This window comes from Protomyctophum bolini, assembly GCF_963924005.1.
Source record: "Protomyctophum bolini genome assembly, chromosome: 17".
Classification (NCBI taxonomy): Eukaryota; Metazoa; Chordata; class Actinopteri; order Myctophiformes; family Myctophidae; genus Protomyctophum; species Protomyctophum bolini.
Window position 1 is genome coordinate 32,993,322 of NC_137878.1, and position 15,336 is coordinate 33,008,657.

Below are 15,336 nucleotides of genomic sequence, written 5' to 3' on the forward strand. Positions count from 1 at the left end.
TGGATTGATCATGGATGCAGTCAGAAGTCCCAGAGAGATAATTATACACCCTGCTCTCCTGGTTGGACGATGCTGATGGATGTGGAGCGAGCTGCACGTGCTACCAACACTATCTGATGGATGTGTTATCTTATCTCCCATGGGGAACAGGGCTGGACTGCATGGGACAAATATTATCTTATCTTATCTCCCATGGGGAACAGGGCTGGACTGGGACAAATATTATCTTATCTCGCATGGGGAACAGGGCTGGACTGGGACAAATATTCGGCCCGGTCATTTTCGCGTGAATTTGGCCCAGACCGGCCCACCACAACCAGCGAGATAGCAGAAACTATACCGCCCACTCCATCGAGGCACAAACAAACAAACAAGCCCTAATACCACCACTTTTACAGAACAACATGAATGATACAAACCAACAGACAACTACACAACCCTTTGTAGAGGGTTTATTTGTCACTCACAGATACAGGTACAGTGAAATTATCATGATGGCACTGGCAGAATGGCAGCACGCCAGAACCTTTCCTGGTGGCCTGCTGCCTATTGGCCTGCCTGCCTGTCATGGCGGCCCCCTACAGTTGCGGCCCACCGCGAATATGCCCGGCTTGACCTGTGGCCACTCTCCCTGATGGAGAAATACTACTATGTGGTTGATACATCAATGATTCAGAAGAAGTCATTATCCAATAAAAATACCCCAGCCCACCCCATAACCAGTGGTGGAAGATCAAGTAGCCTCTAGGCTACTCAGATTCTTCAAAAGTAGCAATACAACAAGGTAGAAATACTCTGTTACATCTCAACGTGTTCACATTATTACTTGAGTACAATAAATGTATGCAGAAAGGTATTGGCATCAAAAAGTGCAATAATTGCCTCTGAGATGTAATGGAGAAGTCAAAATAAATCATGCATATACTCAAGTGAAGTAAATGTACCTCAACAATTTAAAAAGTATACAGCCCTGCAGTAAATTTACGTATTACTTTCCATCACTAATCACAATCGATTCATTGCTCACACTGAATAATCTTAATATAACGATTCTGTATAGTTCTTGCTCACACCATTACGTCCCTTAACTCCCTTTTGTGCAAATTGAGTGTAATTGAACTAAACATTTGCTCTTGGCATTTCATCGTCTTTCAGTTACAGCCTCAGTGTATAATTTACTCTGCGTTTACCTTACATTTCAGGGCTGCCAGCTCCCATGCGGAGCATGCTCAGCTCTCGTGCGCTGAGCGTGTGACGAATGCAAATGGCCTTGATAGAATTCTTATTTCTCACACTGAGAACCCCCAGCAGGGGGAGGGGGGGGGGGGGGGGGGGGGGTCTTAACATCACATGTTTGCACTAATCCCCTCATCTCTTATTAGTGTTTATTTATTATTCATCTCACAATTTTACCTCCCTAGACATTATTGTAATGATCAGATTAAAACACTCTGACAATCTGACATGCTCATGTGTGGCTGGTATATTTCCTTGAATAGAGCCATATAAAAAATTAAAAGCTCCTTCCGGAAGATACAGTATTAGGGACTGTTCATGTTTGATAGGCCAGGGGAGGGCAACTTTGATGATGGAGAGGGCCACATTTCCACACTCACTCCAGAGGGCCACATTGCATTGATGATGGTCAGTAATTAATGCCCTACTTATCGTCATTCTACTGTATGTCACCCAAATGTATAGCAAAAAATCACACCCGTGTGAACCGAGTGGTGCAACTCCCCCCCCCCCCCCCCCTCCCCTCCCCTCCCCTCACCTCCTCTCTCTCTCTCTCTCTCTCTCTCTCTCTCTCTCTCTCTCTCTCTCTCTCTCTCTCTCTCTGTCATTAGCAGGCAACAGCGCCCCTACTGGTACTCATTATATGATGCTCATACATACGTGAACGTCACATACATAGGTGAACACAGACAAAGCTGTTCCTTGGAGTGGTTGCAACACTCAAAAATAGCCGATCTACAAGCACTCAAAATGCGTAGTATAGTGCGACCCCTTTTGAGCTTGCAGGTCGGCCATCTTTGCTATAGCTGAAATCAATAATATGTCAGCGTTCCGATGTTGGGGTTGGATAATTGACATGCGGGCCCCATTAAGCTAAGGTGGCCCCTTGGCCGCCAGTTGCCCATGTATAGGCTACAGTATGTGATAGGCTATATTGATTAAACTAATTGTTTTAAGCAGCAAGCAACTGCCTCTGTTCCCCTGTGCTGAATAAATGTTGTGTAAAATCACTTTCCATGGTTTATTTCATTTCATACATCAACAGGATTTGCCAAAGTGTTTTACTCTACCCGGCCTGCTTGCGGGGATTTCAATCTAACTCAATAACATAGTGGAAATTGGACAATATTATATCCTTTAAATCCTGTACTCCTCCACCTATGTTGTTGTGGTATAACCAGTGGTGGAAAGTAACTAAGTACATTTACTACTGTAGGCCTAGGTACTTTACTTGATTATTTCCAATTTCCAATACTTTTACTTCTACTCCACTACATCTCAGAGTAGGTTTACTCCACTGCAATAATTAAAAAAATATTATATTACTTTATAGATTTTGATTATTATTATTACCCACTTCAGATAGATTTCAACCATTTGAAAACAGCCGATCGACGAGTTTACAACGCTTCACATCGCGATGCGATGTGTGCTTGTAGATCTGCTATTTTCAAAAAAAGTTTATACTGTACATTTGAAAACGTGAAGTGGGACAGGCTGGACAACAATTACTTTTACTTTTGGTACTTTAGTTTAACCCATTTAGACCTAAGCTCGATTCTACAAAATGTCTTCTAAATCATGGCAGTTTTCTGAAAAACCTATGTTTCTATGTCAGTGGTGCTCAACCTATTTCATGTCAAGGACCCCCAGAATTATCTGTATTTGGCTGCGGGCCCCCTTCTGGAAATATGTTGTTCCAGGGACCCTCCCAGAAGCAAAGATTTGAGTAAAAAATGTCCGCTCTGAAAGTATATATTCAAATATTTGTGCTACTTTTTCACGATTTTTCTAAAATAGCAGATCTCCAAGCTTGTAGCGCAGCACTTGGTGCCGCTCTATATGAGCTTGTAGATCTGCTATGTTTCAATAGCTAAAGTAGGACACCAAAAGGGGTTCCTGTTCTGAATGGGTTAAGAACATTTTGATACCAATACTTTCCACATTGCAGCATTGAAACATGCGAGTACTTTTTCCACCACTGGTGGTAACAGTTAGCGTCTCTGATCTGGAACCGTGTAAAACGGTGCAGGCCGTGGTTCTGGGTCCCCTGTGTGAACTCCACACAGGGTCTTTGTGTCTCTGCAGTCCACAGCTGTCATGGACGAGCAGATTCACATCTTGTGTGCAGCTTGGCCAATACAAGCGGGTCCAAAAGTAATCGTAGGGTCTTATAGTGACCCCAACGTGGCCTCCCCCCTCTTGCCATCTGCCCTGTCTCCCACCTGCTGCAACAATCCGTTGATGACAGCAAGGCTGCGAGCAGGTCCAGAGGCCCAGAATGGTGGCCTGCAAGTGCCAATCAACCAATCGGTGAGCAAATGACCAATCAGGAGCACAGCAGGAGCAATATTGAGTGTTGCCAGTGAGGGTAGAAGTGAAGAACAGGACTCATATATCAAAGCCAATCTTTTGTTGGGACTTGGGAGAACCCATGGACGTAGGAGTAGGCCTACTCATGTACTACCCACACACACACACACACACACACACACACACACACACACACACACACACACACACACACACACACACACACACACACACACACACACACACACACACACACACACACACACACACACACACACACACACACACACACACACACACACACACACACACACACACACACACACACACACTGCACACATTGACTGATTAATACCGCACTGATTTGTTCTCCTGCACACTAATTTGTTGTGTGTTCCTGCAAATAACGTCTGACTAATTAAAATACAAAATGGCAAAGAATGCATTGGGTGGATTACTTTTATCTTTAAGCAGTCTTGCCCTTACCTCACCGTCTACATCTTATTAAAGGTCCCCAAAGTTGTGTCTGGCCTTGGAGAGGAAGGGGAGAACTGGGCAACTGCTATTAACAAGAGCCAATTGTGCCTAAATAATAGCTACATTGGATCTGTTGGAACGGTCTTTGGGGCAAACAAGGTCTCCATCCAATAGCCACGTGTTTTTAAAGTTACCTCACAGGCCCTCACCTTGAAGAGGAAACAGAAAGTTCAAAACTGGCAGAGCCAGCAGCTTCACAGTGTGTGGTTGCACCTGCCTCATGTGTATCAAACAGTTGCTAATCCCTCATGGCTCCCTGCATTCATTTGTTACACCCTACTACCTGCCTCTTCTGGCTTCTACTGTGGAGAGGAAAAATGCAACATTGATGATAATGTGGTTGCAGACGTTTATTATACAAGCACGCAATTAATCAACACTGGCATTTTTCTCATGCAACTCCTATCAACTCAAAACATATTGTTAGTGTGGAGGGGAATATGAAATGAGTCCATGTCAGTGTAAGTCAGGAAGATGAATGCTGAGAGGTATGGTTATAGGGTATCTCATTATTGATGTCATTTGACTGCTGTTGATCAAGACTTGGAAGAACAATTTATCAGCCGAGTCAAATTGACTGCGAGGAAAATATTTTGTCTCCCTTGGTTGTCGATGCTTGTGGTGCTGCCAGACAATGCTAGATAAAAGATTAACGATTACCGTTTGTTTGAGCCAGTTCTTTTATTGTCAGTTTGGTTTAAAGTAATTTTTCTTCACTTTGATGCCAGAAAAGAATGATGAAGCAATTTGTCTGGATCAGTGTTAACGGGTTGAACAAGTACTACAATATCTTACTTACTAAGCAGAACTACTTCTTGACATCATTATTGTTGTTCAATAAACACACTGGGAAACTTAGAACTAAAACTGAGAAACACACAAAACTTTAAATTATAATCAATACACAAAGCTGCAGAACAAGAATAAGGTTTCAACTCTCCAATACATCTTTATTAGTTTTTCTATTTGGACTCTGATGAAAATGCCACAGTGCCAAAACCACTAGTCCAATACTAATACATACGACTAAGCTGCCACCGTGTGACCAATAGCGGTATCGCTTGTCTGCCGGCCGGATGCAGGCAGATTACTACTGAAGCATGTCCGTTTTTCCGTCTCCCAAAAAAAGCAGAAGAAGACAAAGTGAATGCTAGTATTGGCACACAATAACTATCTTTCTCTAGAAACGTTAATATTGTAATCACGATGCTGTGTAAAATCATGAATAAGACCTGAACCTCGCCGATCTAATCATCACCCCGGACAGCGCCATATAGTTTCCGAGAAAACAGCGTTCAAAGTCCTCCGTTTAGTGCATGATGCGCACACATGAAACAGTGCGAGTGTTGTGAGCAAGGTCTAGCCCTAGGAACCGGCTCAGGGCTAAAAGTTGTTTTTAGACTGTTTCATGTCAGCAGCAAACAATAGATGGATTCTAAATAACGTATATATACGTCAGCCACATTACGTTTTACAAGCAGTAATGGAAACTAGAATCATTCAAATTGATGAAGTTGAATGTGGATAACTGTTACACATAGTACAGTGTATGGAATTGCATTTAAAATAAATTAGCTCACCTGAAGTGTCAAACTCTCTGCATAAAACAACACCCACATGACCCCCTGTTACAGAGCACTACAGTATATCATCTCTGTCGGGTGGAATTAAACCCTACTTGTCAGGATTCAAATGCAAAAACAGCAAACATAGCATATCTACAGTAGAAGCATCAGCCTTTACGTGGATCACACACACACACACACACACACACACACACACACACACACACACACACACACACACACACACACACACACACACACACACACACACACACACACACACACACACACACACACACACACACACACACACACACACATTGATCTGTATCTGTATTTTTATTCAAGTATGGTTTTCAAGTAGTTTTTACGACAATGCACTTGATTACTTTCCACAAAATAGTTTTTGACCTTAACTTCCACTGAAAAGTACAACCAGAGGAGTTGATATTTACAATGCTGTGGTGTGGAGAAACACTTATTTACAATGCTGAATAAGGACTGAGTTTTTTACCTTAACTTCCACTGAAAAGTACAACCAGAGCAGTTGATATTTACAATGCTGTGGTGTGGAGAAACACTTATTTACAATGCTGTATAAGGACTGAGTTTCTGACCTTAACTTCCACTGAAAAGTACAACCAGAGCAGTTGATATTTACAATGCTGTGGTGTGGAGGAACACCTATTTACAATGCTGTATAAGGACTGCTTTGTGGAGGAAACAAACACTCCAGCTGGTGTGTGCCTGTCTATGATAGGGGGCATACGGTAACTCAGGATGCATCCGTCTGTCCATTGCAGAGTGAACTTTCCTAAATTTCATTCTTCAACGGGCTTTATATGGGATGTGATCATGTCAGGTTGCTATGATGATGAATTCCATTGGTGTAAAGGCCATGCAGCACAGGAGTTTTAAGCAGCTTGGGTCAGCTGGGGGATTGGCTTGTGGTGGACATTTTTCCCCTGGATTTGTCTTTCTCCCCGTTTTCCATAAAAATTTGAAAATATCTTGTGTAAAGAAATCCCTGAAGCTTAGCCTTAGCATTCCCACGCATGAGGAGATGTCCTAATGCAGGAAACAGAGTGAAAATGTGACTGTCAGGTATAAATAGCCATCTGTCTGCTACAGTGCTGACATTCTGCTAGCTGTCACCACAAATTATGTATAGTAGTGATGTGTCATGACTTATATCCTAACATCTTACCAAGAAGTATACTGTAAATATGGCTTCATATGCCTTGAAGCATTTTATTGCAAAATTTGATTTCTCCTTCAACAATATCAACTGGCAAGTTTGATATTGTGGAGGCCGGGAGACGTTCATAGAATCGCCTGGAAGAGCCTGTTGATTCTGCTCAACCTTTTTTAATTTCAAGGACCCCCAGTTTTTGTTTTAATCTCTGGGACCCCGACCCAAATTGTAAAATCCTCGGTTTGAACTCTTGGAGTGTACGGACCCGAGACCTGTAGTGTCCATTTGGTTCCAAACAATCAATACTTTTTGTGGGGACGATTTAGAACACTCTCAAGGATCCCTGGTGGTCCTCTCAACCCACATTGAGAACCGTTAGATAAGTGCAGCATAACACTGCTGTGACTGAAGAAAGCCATGCACTTATATTTAGAAGCATAATTGTATTGGTAACGAACTAAGCCTGTTCTCTTATCAGTAATTAAAGTATTCATTAACCTTCGGCTGATAGGATTAGCCGTAATGGGTTGCTGCATCATGGCAGACTGTTCCAAGTTGCATTATGTGTTCTGTGCCTCAGGGCTGTTGTAATGTTTGAGCATCAGGGACGCTGGGTTGTAGTTTGTAGATCGCAGAGCGCTGTTCTGTAGGCAATATGTAGCTGCAGTGTCATATTAAGCTTGACACTGCAACATTGATTGCCTACAGGGCACTGCGGTGACCGCCCTACTCTGTATTTGTCTATAGGCCTACCAGCGGTTCGGTTCCCAAACGCTTTTGGCAGTGCACCCCGTTACCTCCCAACCTAGCTGACGCCCCCCCCGAAATATATGAAGATATTTATTTTTATATGTACAACATATATGACATACTGTATTATTCGAAATTGGCCGTCTGCATATATGTCGCATAAGCTATATAGAGACATATATTTCCTATATTCACCAGTGTTCCTAACGTGTAACATTATACTGTATGTAACAATACACTTTCCCATTCAGCAACGGCCTTATATTTATTGTACATGCGTTACCCGCGTTATGTTATGTGATGTGATGTGATCCAAGTGAAACATTTCCCCCTGCAGCGCCGTGAGTCTATCTGTCATCTTACAGGCGACTGCTCTCAGTGCTACAGTATGTGCAGGAGTCTCTATCTGGGTAAGCCTCTCTGTGCTCTCTGTTGACAGCTTTGTGCTCTCAAACTAGCGTCGGGAGATGGATTCTCACTCTAACCTGAGCAAAGCACGTTGCAGAAGAGGGGATTTCAGGATAAGCCAATCAGAGACAGAGTAGGGCGAGTCTTGCGTTAGTAAAGTTGGTGTCAACATTTGCCTCAGCATCACGCTCTCATTCACATGATTCACTCAGCCAATCACACACTCACTCCATCTTCATACCGCCTATAGAGCGTCGCAGTCCCGCCCCCTCGTGAGACCCGCAAAATAATTTCCCGTTCATTTTCCTCAGACTTTTAAAGACGTTTACGCCGCGGACAAAGTCAACTCTTGTCGTGACAAATCATGACAATAAACACAATGTTTAGAAAGAAGAAAAAAACGGTTGTTGTTTTTCTTCTTTGTAATTATTTGTTTGGCCCAAAATATTGTGTTTGTTGTCATGATTTGTCGAGTTGGCTTCGCACAATGCTTAAAAGGTCTTTAAATAAATACTTTTTGAAATGTCTATGGGGAAAATGCATTGGGAATTATTTCCTGGGCCTCCTGCTGCTGATTCTGCTGCACTGCTGTATGCAAACTTTGCTGCTCACCCTCCTCCACCCCAGCATACCTGTCATTTTGGATCTACTGTTTAGGTATGGGGGATTCCTATACCTATGGTCGGAACTGATGTGCTTGATCGGAGTACCTAAAAAGCAGATCCAACTAACTAACTACTTTTTAAAAGTAACTTGAACAACACTGATATCCATTATGTATATATACAAGTATATATCCACATACTGTATATGCACATATGAACCTGAATATGGCATATATTCTGCATATACTTGCCATATATTAGCATAATATGTTAAATAAAACCATAGCACCACCATCATTAGCCTTTTGATATCACACAACCCCTAGAAGGCACTCGCGCACCACAGGGGGTGCACGAGCGTGGCTCTGTAGCAGGCTAGCCGTCTGTTAGAGGGTATGTCTGTCCAGAGCTGATTTCGAACCATTCAACTGGTCAACACCAAATGTCTTGTGCGCGCTACCTCCACCACCTCAATAAACTTTACATTTGTAAGACTCTGAATAGTTTGTCATACAATAAAATAAAATAATTGCCTCAGCTCTGAGATGTAGCCAGACTTGCCGTCGCCCCGCTGTGGGCAACAGTGTTGGCAGCTCCGGTATCAGTCTCTGTCCCTCCTGTTGGGACATCAGGAGTCTTGGAGTTCAATCAAACTATAGCGCTCTTGATGGCGGATTCAGCCACGGAGCTACCTCCTCCCCCACCCTAACCCTCTTTACACTTCAGGGTGCAGCTGCAGTTCACTGAGTGAGCAAGACACCTGCTCCCCAGGCGCTGCCCTCTGCTTCTAGCAAGGATGGATAAAGGCAGATGATACGTTTCTCCTACTGTATATGCAAATGTACAGTGAGAGAATACTCCCAGAGGGTGGTGTCAATGTTTTTTGTTTTTTTGTAAACTTCCTCTGAGAGATACAGTAAGATGCCCTCCCTCTCCTATCAGTGTGGAATCACAGTTGACTGAGCCAGTACAGCTCTGATAAACAACATAATCACTGGTCTAATTAGCACTCAACTTCTTAACACTACTCACTGCATGTTTTTTGTGAGGCTACCTACCCTAGGGCATGGGGGGGGGGGGGGGGTTCGGGGTGCTAGTGCTAGTGAATTATGGTGTGTGCGATATGAAATGTGAGCTTACCATAATCACAGTAATAACATTACAGTACATTACATTGCATGTAGTTAACTGCATAACATTTCCTCCGGGGTTAGGTTGAGGTCACGAGTCAATGGTAGCAATATTTTGGGGTCGCAGGCTGAAAAGTTTGGGAACCCATGCCCTATAGGGCCTAAGGGACACAGGGAGAATGTGCAAACTCCACACAGAAAGGTCCTTTTGCCTAAAGTTAAACAGAGTGAAATAAAACTTCACCACCACCTAATAGAACTTTGAGGAAGGGCTGTCTATAGTGTCTACCAGTTAAAGCACCGCCTCCCAAACAACAGAAGACCATGATAAATCGGTGGAATCTCTTTTTGGTAATTTTAACTAATGAAGCCTTGTATGCTTTGTCATACAATGAAAAGTGAAAATAAGCTCACAATGCACTTTTAGACCCGTTGTGAGCTTGTAGTTAACCTAGTTTTCACTATTATTAACAATTCTGAAATGATCCAAAAGCAGCCCGCACCACCAGGGGGTATAAGGGGGCTGTGACCTCTCATTTGTACTTTCTGCCCCCAAACAAAAGTCATTTTTACTATTTGTCTTATGTAACCGAAGTTTACGCAGTTACCCACTATAGTTTCCCTCTAGAAATATAGCAAAACTAGTGTCACAGGATGAAAGACCTTCTTTGAAGTAGTTATTTGGAGGGTAATAATAGAAATCGCTTACTCAGAAAGTTCAAACAAATAATTAAACATTAAACATAATGGCGCAGACACACATTAATTTGAATATGCATCCCCCCCCCCCCATACATCTATTCTAAGCTGGAGGGGCATAAAATTGCACTCAGTGTCCCCGGTACTGAATGGAGTGAAGGAGAGACTAGACGGACAGAACAGAACAGAACACATCACCTCAGTTCAGCCTTGCTTGCTTTTCATGCTTGCAAATAGAACTTTCTGGTCCCAGTTAAAAATGTTCCATTGTAGCAGAGGACGTAGAATGGAAACTTCAGGGAAGTGAAGTTTTGGTTCAGGTTGGGGGGTGGGAGAGCTAGAGAGTGAGACAGCTGCGTAACATGAGCAGGAGTCTTGTGAATCTTGTGGAGGAGCCCGATCTACATTAGTGTATGTGCCATGTCTAATGTCTCAGTCTCTCTCAGTCAACCACCACAACCACCACCCAAGGACCCCCTGGGGACCCCTACACGGAGTTGCACCACTTAGTGATTTTTGTCGATAGAAATATCAGTTGATGCCATGACTTAGTTTTCTGTATGCATGAATATATCTGTGCTAGAGCTAGAACCTTTTTCCACCACTGCCCTTTCTTCTTACTCCCTTACACATCCAGCTGGTCCGCCCCGTCGCTTACCTTTCCCCAGAGGATCACTATCATCTATCACTATGCATGTCTCTTTGATCAGAGGACATTATTATGTTCCACCATCCCTCCATCTCCTTGAATGTTGATTGCAGTGGCAGCCAACCAATGCATTATTCATAAAAGCAGACAATCTCAAATTCAGAGAACTAGTGGACTTCAAAATCGAAACCGCTTGACTTAAACAATTACAATAAAAGCAATAACAGCATGGTCCCGGACAGTATCCAGAATATTTTCCATACAAAGACGCGTTATAATCTCAGAGGTATACTGTATAGGTACTGTATATCTTTTCAAAATCAAAAACTACAACAAATGCAAAACAAAGGTGCATACATTTTACTGGAGTAACCTTGTGTAAAAGCCTTGAAAAGGTTGTGAAAATGTGTGCAATATAATCCTCGCCTTCGGCCATTCTGGCCTCCTGGCGGGGATAAAAAGCATAAAAGGAATGTGCCTTCTGTATGAATAACTTATTTGTTCTAGTGAACCTTTACACTTTACAGTGTCGAACTGATTATATTCTGCACCCACACCCACGTCGCTTACACTAGTATTATACGTACTACGTACTCGAGCACACAGAAGTCCTGACGTGCCTCGCTCATCTCCTGGTTCCCGGAAGTATTTTGTCTATGGAGACTGAGAGCAACATTAAAATCATCTCCATTGTCGATCAAAAATAAACACTTGGGTGGGTGGGGCAGGGGGCGGCTCTATGACAATGTACTGTCATACAGTACATTGGTCTAATGTGCAAGTTTTCCTTACCTGATTTGGGGTTGGTGAGCACGCTGAAGGAGGTGGTGTTGTGGAGTGTGGGTCCCCTCCTGTTGGACTGCATTTGATTTGAGGAGGCGTTTTGGGGGGCTGGTCCTCTGCAGTACGGACCATGCATTCGCTTGAGCATGGCAATGGTGTTGGGGAGGAGGCGAGAGGTGGCCTTGTATGGTGCAGGTCCTCTCCTGGTGTACAGCAGTGTCCTGTTATTGTTCATCCCTCCTTCCTTAACGCATACTGACTTCACCACAGCGACTATAGGAGAAAAACACAGTCACACAGAGTGTTAGTGAGTGTGTGAGCAAATTCCACACCGCAACTAACAAAATGTAGTACAGACAGAAGGATGCAAATTACATGATAACCAATCTAAAATCTCACAATGTGTTGCCATGGAACAGGTTGAGCTTGCTATTTTCAAAGAATCTTGGAAAATGTGGAATACTTTTGTATAACAAGTTAACAACACATATATAGTATGATCGGCTGCGACTTTGATTGATTGATGCAAAATTGCAAAATTACAAAATATTACAAAGAAATTACAAAAATTGCTAAATGACAGTAGCCTACTGTCTCGATATTGAGGTACTCAGTCAGTTATATTTAATGGTCTGTTTCTAGCGAAATTGTAACTAATTTGGCCACAGTCACAGATTTCTCAGTCAGTTGACTCTTCATCGTATGCATTATGAGTAAATATGCCGGGATCTTACAAAGTAGGCCTATATAAAACTAAAAATATCAATGGTACTCAGAATGGCAGAATTGACCTTGGTGCACTATTGATACAATACAGCAATCACATACAGTACATGTAAAGTGTCATCTTTGTGTATTGGGCCTGTTATAGCACCACCAGGAGGAATCTTTTTTACAGTACTTTTATCCAAACATCACGCAAATCAGTGCATAGTATCTCTATTGTCCTTAAACAAAACAGATTTTTCATATTCTATCATGATTGGCTAAGATTGGCTTCCACGAGTTTAGAACAAAATGCCTCAAATCATGAACATGCATGAATATACTTTAAGGATCACACGGTCCTTACAAGTTATACCTCGTTGTAAAGGTGACTAATCAACGATAAAAAAAACATAAAATACAATAGCAATTGGTGTTATTGAAGGGGAGAAATAAACAACCAATTAAGTTTCCAAACTTTTTTTTCTGCAGTTATAAAACATCACGCAAATTGGTACAGAATACAGATTATCTCTATAGTCAAATGAAGACAGATTTGTCCAATATTTCATGTTCCATTCTGATTGGTGCATTCAGAACATCGCTGCCCACAATAACCTACCTGACCCTGTGGAGACCCATGCTCCGAGGAACACTTTTTCTATATATCTGCATAATTGGAACCAAAAAAATCTATCACATGGGTCTTGGCCTGGGCTCTAATGATTAGTCTCTTTAACCAGGTCCAGTTGATTGATACATACACATTAGGTGGAGTACTCTCCTGGGTCTTCTCAACATTCTTTAGTTTGGCTGCTGGTGATGGATACCTAGTGTTTAGAGGATGAATAAATCACCATGCTCTTAATACATCCAAACTGGAGTTTTGATTTAGTTTCAGGTCAGTCGATTAACCTTTAAAAATCTATAACAGAGAGAGAGTGTGGATCCCTGCAGACTGATACGAAATGTCGAAATCCAGCTCTGAAGCAATTCTGACTTCATTTGAGGTCATTCGTCTTGCTGCCACTGACTAACACAAGCAGACAACAGCCTCAGAGAACTAATGGGCATGAAACAACATGGTAGATTGTTTCACACTGGTTCTGTCCCTGTCTGAAGCATTGCACTCAATTTACAATTAATTAATTAAGATTTAGCAGACTCCCTTATCCAGTCAATACACAGGTAAAAATCACGTAAAACAAGTGCATAGAGAACTACGCATAGGGCCTCAAAGAGAAGTTCACCTATAATGACTTTAGGTTGTATTTACAGCATTATAAGCAGTTTATGGCAGGTTCTATTTACAGTAGTTGAGCTGACAGATGTTGGTGATGGCTGATTTATTTCACCAGAAGAGTGCCCTTTTTCCCTCTGTCACAACACTGTAGATTAGCAAAATGTCCGAATAGACAAAGTATAAAATAGGGCTTTATTCGTTGATGCATGTATTCTATAATAATAATCAAATCCAGTAACTTTTAACTAAAGTTTTCAAATAAATGTAGTTAAAAATTGACAAATTATAAGTAGCCTACCTAAACATAGTACTTAAGTGCAGCACTTAGTTACTTAAATTCTACTACTAAACAGGATGTGAAGCTGTGAAACCACGTTGAGGTAGTAAAGGTCATCAGTATTGATCACACTGGTATTGGCGAGTCGTGGCCTCTATTTACTCCTGAGTGAGTCTCTCACTGTGATAAACACCTGCTAGCCCTCATGCAGCATGTCTGCTGCCCCCTGGGCTTTGAACAAACCAGCTGCTGCATTTTGTTTTCCATTTGCCTGTGGAGTTTTAATGTCTGCATGGTGGTGGAAATCGATCCTCATCTCTTGAGGAGACAGATATGATGATGATGATGATGATGATGATGATGATGATAAGTAGTGTAGGCTATACGGTGCTGCATTGCTACTCGCCCGTTGGGACATGGCTCTTTAGTCGACTGGTAACGTACGTGCCTGTAGAATAGGGGTCCCGGGTTCGCCTCCCAGCCGGCACTACAGTAGTAGTATTTCTTCCTAATATTATTGTTACAATGTATGTTGATTTGTTTGTACAAAGTAAGGCCCTGGGAACAAACTGCAAATGTATGACTTGCTTTAAGCAGTATATTGTCTTGACAACATATAAGTAGTCTATATCTCCCTCCAGACACATTAGAACTGATATCCATTTTAAATCTTGTGGAAAAAGAACCTTCAAGTTCAGAACTAAAATACAGATCTGCCACCAGTGTTTCTGTCTGTTATGCAAAGATAACATGAAAGGTCAAGGAAACATGTAAAGTTGTAAACTGAAAATTCATATCCAGCAGGGAAACACACACGCACAAAGAAACTGCCAGGCTGGGATGATTGAGAGACAGCTTTTCATAAGTCTGACATAAACTGTAGTGGAGGGGAAGCAAACTCTACCTAAGAAATATCAACCGCCTCCGCCCCTAGCTCACTCAATCCGCAATCCTGGTTCACTCTCTCGTCACCTCCCGCTTGGATTATTGCAATTCCCTTCTCTTTGGTTTCCCCCACAAACTCCTCCATAGACTCCAACTAGTCCAGAACGCTGCAGCACGTATCATCACCAGAACCCCTGTCATCAGTCACATCACCGTATCATCACCAGAACCCCTGTCATCAGTCACATCACCGTATCATCACCAGAACCCCTGTCATCAGTCACATCACCGTATCATCACCAGAACCCCTGTCATCAGTCACATCACCGTATCATCACCAGAACCCCTGTCATCAG

At 42.4% G+C, this 15,336-nt stretch overlaps 1 protein-coding gene across 1 annotated transcript in view; it reads right to left on the bottom strand.

Annotated features, from left to right (window-relative positions):
• The window catches only part of LOC308331733 (delta-type opioid receptor-like), a gene marked incomplete at both ends in the record, with an annotated part of 30,589 nt that extends 15,464 nt beyond the window's left edge, over positions 1 to 15,125 (bottom strand). The window contains 2 exons of the mRNA XM_080787224.1: positions 11,880 to 12,143; positions 15,068 to 15,125. Of these exons, the coding sequence (XP_080643350.1) occupies positions 11,880 to 12,143; positions 15,068 to 15,125 (322 nt within the window). The remainder of the gene's footprint in view (positions 1 to 11,879; positions 12,144 to 15,067) is intronic.
• Between the last annotated feature and the right edge of the window lie 211 nt (positions 15,126 to 15,336).